The 11373-nt window shown below is 32.5% G+C and overlaps 1 protein-coding gene across 2 annotated transcripts; it reads right to left on the reverse strand.

Moving 5' to 3' along the window:
- Positions 1–1414: 1414 nt before the first annotated feature.
- On the reverse strand, positions 1415–8187 carry LOC111508515 (uncharacterized). 2 transcript variants are annotated; one of them, XM_023164044.2, is made up of 4 exons: positions 8031–8187; positions 6596–7178; positions 3704–3784; positions 1415–3181 (listed from the first exon to the last, which is right to left on the reverse strand). In XM_023164044.2, the coding sequence occupies exons 1-4, from the start codon at positions 8046–8048 to the stop codon at positions 2697–2699; spliced, it is 1167 nt and encodes a 388-aa protein (XP_023019812.2). In that variant the 5' UTR covers positions 8049–8187; the 3' UTR covers positions 1415–2696. The 2 variants fall into 2 exon arrangements, with proteins under 2 accessions (XP_023019812.2, XP_023019811.2); XM_023164043.2 differs by lacking the exon at positions 8031–8187 and adding an exon at positions 7786–7972.
- Positions 8188–11373: the final 3186 nt, after the last annotated feature.

Here is an 11373-nt window from a genome sequence, read left to right on the forward strand (position 1 = left end):
ATAATTAATCGTCTACAGGGTGTTTCAAATTCGATCCTCACCATTGGGATCTCGGAAACTATGAGAGATACGAAGATGGTTGAATAAGAGCAAAGTTGAGCATTTACGTGACTAACAATATGCCGTTGAGAAAGTTCCGAAATAGTAAATCTGGAGATGTCAGGAAAAAACAGAAATTTCGGAAAATGGTTTTTATTTTTTTCCGGCTTTATTTTTCGAAAGATTCGGAAATAAATTGCACTTACACATTACCACTTCTTCCCTGCTACATGATGGTGTTTTCAGATTTGCTATCCGACGTTTCGTCTTCCGGTCACCATTATCAACTTTATTTTTTCTTATAGGCGCTATATTGGATTCTTTCTGTTTTGAATAGAACCAGATTTAACTCTTCAATGATGTATCATAAGTTATCATTCTTTTTCGAAAATTTGGAGATGATTAAAAAAATATTTGTATTATAATAGGCTTTGACTTTGATGATTTTGAATTTGACTTTCAATTTGTTACACTCAATGACATTTTGTTATTGTACAAGTCATTGAATTTTTGGCGAAAGATGGCTTTCACGAATGAAGAAAAAGAAATATTATACAAATTGATTACAAATAAGATAGAAACAGTGTTAGGTCATCGAAAATGTATTTAAACTTGTATCCCGAAAGACGACAACCACATTGAACTATGTTCAAGTTATTGGATCAAAATCTCACCGAGTTTTATGGAACGCCGTTTTACTTTTTATTGTCAAAAATATTCATTCCTCAATTTATTCAACTAACAATTTATTTGGTTGAATTTAATTGATTCATGCATTTGTTCGACACATTAAAAAGGATTGTTTGCAAAATTTGTTCTATTTTAGAACCAAAATTTAAATTGAATGCATTAAAGTGAATGTTGGAAATATTCAACACTTTCAATAAAAATAACAAATCTTTATTATTCATAGAAAAATATTTAGTATGGAAAGTTAATTTGCTATATTTTCAGACAAACGAAAGTTTATTTTTATCACCAACAATGTTTCATGGGAAAACTTTGACAGTCATTCAAATATATTCATTGAAATTTCATTCCCAAACTTACTTTTAGAAAGTTAATTTAAAATTTCATTATAATTCAACAGTCATATAAACAACTAACATTTTATTCAAAGGTCAAAATTATGTGCGGAATTGAAACGTTTGTTGAATTTACTCGAATAATACATTCCATTGACTATTGAATAAAAATGTTTGTTCATTGCTGAGTTTAACTATATGTATATAGATTATTTTTCAGTATAATATATAGTAATTGGCGTTCCATTTTCCAATACTCTGAAACTATATTTTTCTTCGGAATCAATGGAAGCTTCAAGTTAGTCTTTTTTATTCAAATAACAATTTTATTCATGTAACATTTTAAATCAAGTGTCATTTAAAATAGAAAAAATTTTGCGAACAATCGTTTTTAATATGTCTAACAAATGCATGAATCAATTAAATTCAAACAAATAAATTGTAAGGTGAATAAATTGAGGAATGAATATTTGTGACAATAAAAAGTAAAACGGCGTTCCATAGAGTTTAGTTCGTTTGAAAAGCCAATAAAGAAAATAATTTTTTATTTCGATGTTCTTTAAAAACGTGTTTTTTAGTTTTTTTAAAACTATATTTATTTATTTTGATTTTCTTTTGATAAGCCTCTCAAGGAAGTTAGGTACAGCGCCATCTGCCAGTGAATAGATCAAACAATAATGCCGATAATTCTGCCAATACAGATGCCGAGCTTTAAAGTTACAAACAAACATGCATACAAATAAACATACATACATACATACCGGTGAAGCTAATGTATAGCGTTTAAATAAATCATGTAATAAAAATACGCATAAATAGGTCTTTCAAACAAATGAAAAAAAATCTATGACATCTCACACACTTTTTGTTTTATTTAAATTCAAAAATAGGAAACGATTACTTGAGATAGTCAAGAGAGGAACTATTGAAAATATGTATAGGTATCCCTATTAGGAATTGATACGAGAAAAATTGTTATTCTATTTAGTTTTCTTTCTTAGACGATTATTTCATTTCTTAAAAATAACACAGGTAGGTACATCTATCAAGTTTTTGTTTGTGAAAGTGCTGATGTTAAAAACTTGGTTGCATTTCTTATTAACATAATTAGCAATATAATTTTCAAAAACGTGTGATATATCTGCTTGAGATTTGGTGTTAATTGTGACTTTGAAAGAGTCGAGAGGAACATAGTTTTTACATACTATCTGAAATTGTATCATCATGGAAGTTGAAAAAAACTATTTGTATAAAAAGTTTCCCTTTGGAGCAAATTTTTAAGGAAATAATCAATATCATTTTGCGAATTCATGGATGAAAAAGAAAGCAAGGAGAAAGTAATACTGAAAAAATTTTGAGGACCTGGTAAAAGCCAGATCGAGCAAATTCAGTCAAATCTCACAAGATTCATTATTTTCTACAATTTCTGAAAACTTGGGACATGAATTCAAATATATTTGTATGAGATTGAGCTAATTCATTTTTTTTCTCATTCAACAAAACGTTACATCCTCACTACCCTTTAAGAAAGAAATACTATGGCGAAAACTCTTTTGAAGATGTCAGAGCCATAATTTTTTTAAAGTTCATTTCATAGAGTCCTCATCACTGCCAGAATATCCTACATCATAGTTAGTATTGAACAACAGAAGAACCACAAGGACTTCTACTGGGGCCCTGCTGGGCATACGGACAAGGAGCTCCATATGATGGTACCATATAATTATCCTGAGTATACTGGTACCTTGGCTGGTTCACTAAACCATATCGTGGTAGTGGTGCTTGTTGAATGGTTTGAAATGGCTGTTGAATGGTTTGAATTGGCTGTTGAATGGTTTGAATTGGCTGTTGAATGGTTTGAAACGGTTGTTGAACGATTTGAAATGGTTGCTGCACGCTTTGAATAGCTGGTTGTGGTAGATAAACTGGTTGAATGACGGGTTGCCTTGGGATATTGTAAACTGGCCTCTGTTGAGTGTAGATTGGTTGGATTGGAACTTGGAATACTTGTTGCGTTGGTCTAGTAGTGGAATTTCTCTGAACTGATCGCCATGGGAAGTAATATGTTGGTTGAGGGGCAGGCTGTGGTGCTGATTGGTAGATAGGAACTGAATACACTGAAAATGAAAGTTGAGTTATTCAAAAGGCACTTTTTTGCATGAACTTCATATATTTGAAGAGTTTATTTTGGAATTATTTGCTTTCTTTCTTCCTTTGTAAGATTTCCACTTATTTTGTTTGAAGATGTTGAAGTAGAAAGCCCAAATCCCTTCTTTCCCAAAAAAATGTGAACAATTTCATCAACCGAGAAAAAACATAATTAATTAGAGATTTTTTTTGAATCTATTGTCGTAATTTGATAATAGGAGAGTTTTTGCCTGACTTTGCAAGACATTATCCAAATTCCTGGATGATATTTTCCTTCCTCATATTGCTATCGTGATATCCCACACTAATCTAGTAAATGTTTTTGTTATGCGATCATATAATATGCTATGATATGTGACCGAAGATGAAAAAAAAGGTTCATAGGGATTACTTGACCCAAGATACCTTTTGTGTATAGCAAGTTTTGTGAGATTCCCCAGATCAAACGGTATTCTATCAGACCATAAAACACTAATCAAAAAATTACTTACCTGTTGTTTGAGTTGGCACAGACGTATTATTTTTATTTCTGACAGTCAATTGCGCAGGAACCTCTGGTTCTGGATCTGGTTCTGAAATATAAAATTATCATCTGTTTTCATGTAGACATACAGAAATACGGATTGTAGTACTTTGAGTTGTACTACCGGCAGCAGGTTGCATATCTTAATGAGGATCTAGAATTCGATTTGGGGTAAAAGCAACCATGTTCAATTCAATTCCACAAAAACCCAGACATCGGTTTTCTCCAAAGAGATAAATGTCTCCGAACCGGACAATTTCGCTTTCTGCTTCGATGAGTTTGTTGGAGGTAGAAATGGACACCAATATGTCTTGGCACCATCATGTCTCTGGAATTGCAAAGGTAGTTCCTCAAAAACTTGGGACACTGTTGCGAACCAGAAAACTCTACACACCTCAGCAACTTTTGATGCTTTTAAAAGCTTAGATCAGACCTCCTTTCGAGTATTGTTCTCATGTATGGAGGTCCCCACATAAGCATGCTGGATTTCATCCAGAAGAGAGCAATCCGCCTGATTGGAGAAAGAAACATCACTGACAACCTTGATAGTTTAAAAAATCGAATAACAGTTGGAGATTTGTCTCTCTTTTATATATACTTTCATACAGTGACGGCTCGTGCATTGGAGAACAGGGGAAGCTAAAGTCATGAAGACTATATACACACAGAAAAGCCCTGGAGGCGCGAACATTTTTTGGGGTACCGCACCTATTTAAAGCAAAATACGTAATATTTGCATAAATGCAAACAAAAATTGTGTATTGCCGAAAATTATACGTATAAAACTGGCCATTAAAAAAACACAAAAACAAGGAAAAAGGGTTGTCTTCGAGTTATTCAATATGAATCATTTTTCATTTTTCATTTTCGAACATAAAATTTAATAAATCTGAGGGAGACTTGAAACATTTGAGTTTTTGGGGAAAATCTTTGGTATAGGACGAACATTTTTCAAACAACAAATCAAAGTAGTTGAATTTAAGTAAACCTTCAAATCTAACTTTGATTTTCACCATGAAAACCCATAAAACGTTCTATCACATTACCATCTTTGACATATTTAAAAACGATTGAAAGTTGTGATGTACAGGTAATATCGGTAGTTTCATCAATTTCCCATGCAAAAAAAGAAACACTTTCAATCTCCTTGCTTATATTTTCCTTAATAATATATACCACACTGTCTATAAGCTCATTTTGAATGGTTTTTGAGGTGCCTGAAAAAACGCTACCGTTCAAAAAAGTGCCAAATTGTGAATCATATTTGCCCCATAACAATTAAAGTTCTTTATAATTGCCGCGATTAATCGAATCTTCGGTTTCATCGTGTCCGCGAAAAGCTAATTCTTGGGAACCCAAATAAATCGTAATATCGATAAGATAAAGAAATTAGGCCTCTTTTTGAGCTGTATCTAAAGCTGTTGCTATATTTTGTTTGCTAAAGAATTTTCATTTACAAGACGAAAATATATGCTCCTTAGATTTAAAATGTTTTTCTGTAGAACGAGGTAAATTCTTTAAATCGGAGTATCCTATTTTAGGCCCCGTTTGGTGTTCGGTTTGTACGGAAAATAAAACACAGGGCCAACAAAAAAGTTTTTCTCGTTTAATGGAGCCGGTTAACCAATCGCATTTATCGTACCAACTAATATTAAATCCTCGATTTTGTCGATTATCTGACGCTTTAATTGAAATCAAATTTGGTTGAGGCCTTCCCAGAGTTTTAATGATGAAAAATTGATTGTCATAGGATAAAGACTTAAAATTATTCGTCAGCAACCAATCGACTATATCGTCAGATTTTTTAATTTCGTCCAACTTATCCATAATACATGGAAAAAAAACTTACCGAAAAGTGAAAACCTGAAAACACCTTGAAATTGAAAGAAAACACATTAAAAATATTACCAAAAAGCACTGATATAATACAATACTGCCTGTTTTATACACAAATAACAAATATTATCAAGAAACACTAAAACGATTTACCGAAATATTTTTCAGTCCCGGTCCGTCACGGTATCCCGTCCGAATAATTAAATAAAAAACAAACGCAGTCGTATTCTAACGGAGACCAAATGGAGGCTAACCTCCTCTAACGCTATAATTTCCGCAACTTAAATTACAAATCGGGACGTATGTCGCTGGTTGGTTCGGTATCGCGGAGCTTCTGTTTTTTAAAACTGTCGGAGGCTTGGCTCCCTTGCAACGTGTGGAATTCATTATTTCGGGTTGATGGTTTATTCGTTATTCGTTCATGGGCGGTGCGTTTGATATTTGTTGATGCAGGATACAGTGTGGTACGTACTACGTAGTGATTGATAGTGTTTTTTCGGGCATATTATGTATTTATATTATAAATTAATGGTAAAGTAATGATACACAAGCATTTTTTGAAAAAATAATCATAATTATTTGAAGTTCTTCTTTGTACAGAAGTACAATCCATTCTGTTAGACGTCCTTTCCATGAGCTGCTTACTATCATTCGTCAGCCTAGGGCAACATATGTTGATCATGAAGGAATTTGTCAAAGCCCTCATGCGTTTTGGTTATTCCAAGAGATCGGCGCAAAGGAAATATGATAGAATTAGCCGATTCTTGATGGAAATACATAAGAAATTATGCAAAAGTCTTGCCATCATGCTCCTGAGACTTCGAAATACGCAGGCCACCAGACGACAGCAAAATCGGAAAAGGAGGCGTCACGTATCATCCCGGAGCACGTATCATCCAGGACACCACGCGACAATTTGGTACACTCTGGTTGCCTGGGCTAGCTGAGAAGCAACCTGACTGGTGTGGTGACGTCACTGTCTCGCTGAATTGGGAAAAGGATTTCCTTTAGGAAAAATACTTACCAATGTCTGTTGCTCCCTTGCAAACTGCCGAACACACCCATTGCCTTCTACCCTCCCGACAATTCTTCCCGTTCTTGTCACACGCCCTAGGAGTAACAACCAAACAGCAGTCGACACTAGAGGGAGCTACTGTGGGTACAATTTCATCGTCAGGATTTTCAGCAGGAACCCTCTGGAAATGTATGACGACTGTGTTCTCATTAGTAGAATTCACAGTTATCGGTATAGAAATGTTGTTGATGTTGTCGATGGTATTCTGAATAGTTAAACTGACGGTGTCGTTCCTAATATTAGTATTGTTTACTATGGTTCCTTCAGCAGGTGTGGGCTGTGGTATATTGGAGGTTGACGGGAAAGGTATCAACACGGGAACTGTGTCTGATTCCTCTTTTACTTGATTGTTGTTGCAAGGAGATCGGTTATAATTGTTGTTGCAGTTTCTTGGTCTGTTGCAAGGTGTAGAGCAGGAATTGCTACATTCTCTGTAGTCATCGCAACAGCAGTTACTTCTTTTAACCAGATTTCTTGCTAGGACTGCATTCACGATCACAGAAACCAGAAGAAAGAGAAGCAATGACCTCATCTGGAAAAAAATCAAGGAAGCAACAAGTTATTCATACTTTGAGACTTGAGAATAATGAGGGAAAAGAGAGAGTTGTTTGTTTTCCGAGGTCTTGACAAAGCGTGTTCCTTTTTCACATTTTCAATAGTTTGGAAAGTATTTCAGAGAAAAAATTGTAGAGTACCCAGAGAAATACAGTAAATGTAAATATAACATAGTCTTTATATAAAAAATGTGGAAAAAATTTCTGGAAAAAAAATCGTTCCTTAATATTCATATTTAGTGGCATATTTAGAAGCAATGAAAAAAATTTTTTGAGAAACGATTTTATTTTCAGAAATCATAATACAATACAATTGTTTATAACAATTTTTAAACAAATAGAGCTAAAAATCACGAAAAATCATTTTTATGTTACTTTAAATAATGAAAATACAAATAAATTTCAATATTAAAAAAAATTCATTATTTTTATTGAATTTTTCATTTTTTAACGTCTTTATTCATTAAGTGGAAAGTGGAGAATCAGATTTTTTAAATGTTTCCAACAGAAATCTTTTTTGAAGGCTTTTCTGGTTTTCGCTTTCCACTTTCCATCAAAAGTTGTCATAATAAGGTGTATACTAACCTCAGTATCATAATGAATTATTATTTTTTTGAGAATTGTGTTTTCTAAACAGTTGAACAAAGGGTCAGTGTCTCTTTGAAACATGGGATTTTTTTGTGTGAAATCAACTAAAAATTTGTAAAAGGTGTACACAAATTATTGTCAAAGTAAGACAAGCTTTGACGTTATACGACCTAACATTACACGAAATTTTGGACTTTTAAATCGACGAATAGTGGAGTGGCTGTAATATAATTCTTACTGACCTTTCTGCACACTTTCATAAGAACAAATCATAGACTGGAATGTTGTAATTGAAACTTGATTATAGAATAGTTATCTCTACATCCGAAGTTATGTTTTCGACATGGGTCAAATTTTGGAAGATTGTGACACTTTTATCGTTCTTGGCAAAGTTTTATTTAGATCTCAGTGAAACAGAGTGACATTGAAAATATAGTATTGATTAAGTTCACACGAATGAGGTCATTATTAATGACGTACGAGTATAAGTTCAAACCTGGGTTACGATGGTACTGCGTTTTTTTAGATTCTAGTAAGATAGAAAACAAAACTAGTTCATATTAGTTTTACGACACAATCTGGAATTAATATTTTGCCAAAATTTAATGAGAAATATCCTGTAGTAGAATAAATGAAAAAATCAAATATTCACATCTATAATAATGATGATATAGAACATTTTCACATTAGACGTTAAATCAATTATACTCCTACCACCGATAAATAAATACGAAGTGTGTGAAAACATTACATTAACTCCGAATATAGGCTCTAGATCTATTTTTTAACTCCACTAATGTACAGGGCGGCCAAATTGGACACTTTTAAAAGGAAACTTCTGTTTTCAAACTAGATAGATGAACACTGATGGCTGTTTCTGGATGTCAAATTTTATGACAAACTCATTGGTGAAAACCGCATATCGTTTCTGAGTTACAGCATGTTTTTCGAAAATGTCTCAATAGACAAAAACCATTAAATGTTTTCGTTCAATTTTCAAAACACATTCGCAATGAAGTATGAGAATTAATGACGGAAACTTATAATTTCATATCATCGGTAAACATACAGATATACACAGATAATTTATGTACAATGATCAAAATAGTGGACCCAAACTTGATCCCTGTGGTACACCGCTTGATGATATATACATTTATGATTTGTAAGCATTATATTGTACAAACCGTTGACAGTGGAAAAAGTACGATTCTAGAAGGGCTGTTTAAATATCAGAAAAACCTATATTCCAAAGTTTGTGCAAGGGAAGTTTGTGATTCATTCTGTCAAAAGCTTTCGAGAAATCTGTGTACACCACATCTACCTGGCCCAGCGTTTCGCAAAGAAATTGAATATCGATGGGTTACTGATTGTCAGACATATCTCATTAGATATCGTAGATATTCGGGTTTAGATATATCTCAGAATACCATAGACATAGAGATCTGATGCAATTAGATACAGAGTTCGTCCTTTTTTAGAAAATAGTCTCCTTTTTGAAAATATCAGAATCTATTTTCTCTCAAATAGACGGCTGCTGACACTACTAATATGGAGTAAATATATAAAGCGCCACCTATGTGTCACTAGTTATAATTGAAATTACATTGAAATGTTCTTTATAAAATGTCTAAGAGATGGCGCAATATCACTTTAGCCTCCATGGATTTAAGAATAAATTCAATAATGTTTCGCAATTTTCGAATGTTCATATAAGTTTCAATATAAATGAGAAATTGAATTTTCTCATAGTACTTCTATTCGAATTTCAAAATTTGATACAAATAAAAATTGAAATGTTCGAAATTTTGTTCAACAAAAACAGTTGGCACAAAACAGTTTTTTTGGAGTGGCAGACCACTCGTTTAAGTAGTTTGTGGCGTGTGTGCTTTTTTGTTGAATAAAGGACTGAGGAGTGAGAAAGGAAACAAAATAAACGCTGTTGGTTGTATATAGTTTTATTTTCGTAATAAACTTTTGAGCTAGTAAAAAGTAAACTCTTATAAAAAGGGAGCAGTACATATTATTGTCAAAGCCAAACCTAATTACTACGATATTATAAACAAACTAACAAAAACCATGGAGTTAAACAAATACATTTTTCCAAAATGGAAAGTTTAAGTTTGCAAAATTATTCGCTTGATGATAATAAGCTATTCATGTCTCCCAATTAAAAAGTCAAGAGGTTAACATTTCCAACAGTCCCCATTTTCAATAAAAACTAGAGGTTTCATAGTGACAGTATTTTTGAAAATGAAGATTATTCGATTGATTATCCAGCTAAGTATCACCTCATGTGAAACAGAATGCCACAGAAACAAATATTATCAGATCACCGAAGACTGGCGAATTGCTCCAGACAGCACAGCCGTAATCAAAAAAGCAAGAAAATAATAACGATATTTATGAACTACTCTTGAGGACAACTACAAAAGTGAGGTTATACTGGAAAAGAGAAGTTCCAATACTGCAACAAAATTATTTTAAACATTTTGTTTGTTCAGAATTTGAATAATGAGGTTTATTATTATCAAAGAAAAGTAAGACATGAATCCTGGGAAATTCTTACTCGACACTTTTTTTTAAACTGTAGGTGAAATTTTTATATAATTGTTAACATTTTTATTAACAACAGCTAGTATGTTCATAGTTCACATAATCTATTTTGTGAATATGATGATAAAAATAGTTATAGACAGGTTTTGAATTCCAGAATTAGAGAAACAAATTTTAATCTAATGAATATTGAACAACAAACTACATTTTAAAAAAATCCTCATAACAAAAAGTATTAAAAAAACAACGAAAAAAAAATATATCTGAAATTAGTTTAATAGTACCTGTGTAAATATTTTAAATTTATAATTGTTGTTCTGATATTAATGATAACTATATGTATCACTGTTGTATATCCTATACTATATACCTACATATTATCATCTATTTTCTATATTTCTATTTTCAAAATTGGATAGCCTGTTTTCTTCCTGTATTTTTCTATTTTTTTAAATAAACATTATTATTATGTATTTTCCAATTGAGTTTTTGTTGTAAATGGAGATTGCTCTATGCACCTTTTTGGCAGAATTTCCCGATTGTTTTTTGGTCACACCCTGAAGAATATTCAACTCTTCGATATCCTTAAGTTTTAAAATAAAAGAACGTGCGCCTTTGACAAACACAACCATCAGGATGATAAAAATAAACTTTTGAAAGATTTAACACGTGAACGTGTTTGTCTTGAAAATTTCTTTACAGCCCCATAAACTCGAGGAGATAAAATATTTCAATATACCTACTTTCGAGAGAATGTTCGATAGCTTTGAAGCTTTAAAGCTTTATTCGTTATCAAAGTTTTGCAGGAAGTTGGTTATGAAAGTTGAGTATTCACCTGTTTCACAACTTTGGCGTGTGCACTGAATCGATTTGAAATATGCGACATAAATTTCATTTGTAATTGTCAGATGCAGGGGCAGATTTGCGACAAAGAAAATATAGATGACAGAAACAATCCATACAGTAATATTGTGATAATGAAAGTTTTGTTTGAGGCCTAATTTCTGAACAGTTTTTATACTGAGGACC

Source organism: Leptinotarsa decemlineata, unplaced genomic scaffold, assembly GCF_025532065.1.
Source record: "Leptinotarsa decemlineata unplaced genomic scaffold, Ldec_3_MD MMD2_tig00026307_RagTag_RagTag, whole genome shotgun sequence".
In the NCBI taxonomy this organism is placed as follows: Eukaryota; Metazoa; Arthropoda; class Insecta; order Coleoptera; family Chrysomelidae; genus Leptinotarsa; species Leptinotarsa decemlineata.

What these genes read in the sequence shown, in the direction of transcription:
- LOC111508515 (XM_023164043.2), bottom strand. Translation starts at nt 7,869, where the DNA reads ATGTTTCAAAGAGACACTGACCCTTTGTTCAACTGTTTAGAAAACACA. An exon ending in CAAGGGAGCAACAGACATTG is followed by an intron (nt 3,785 to 6,595) that starts GTAAGTATTTTT and finishes TTTATATTTCAG; the next exon opens with AACCAGATCCAGAACCAGAG. An exon ending in TGTGCCAACTCAAACAACAG is followed by an intron (nt 3,182 to 3,703) that starts GTAAGTAATTTT and finishes TTTCATTTTCAG; the next exon opens with TGTATTCAGTTCCTATCTAC.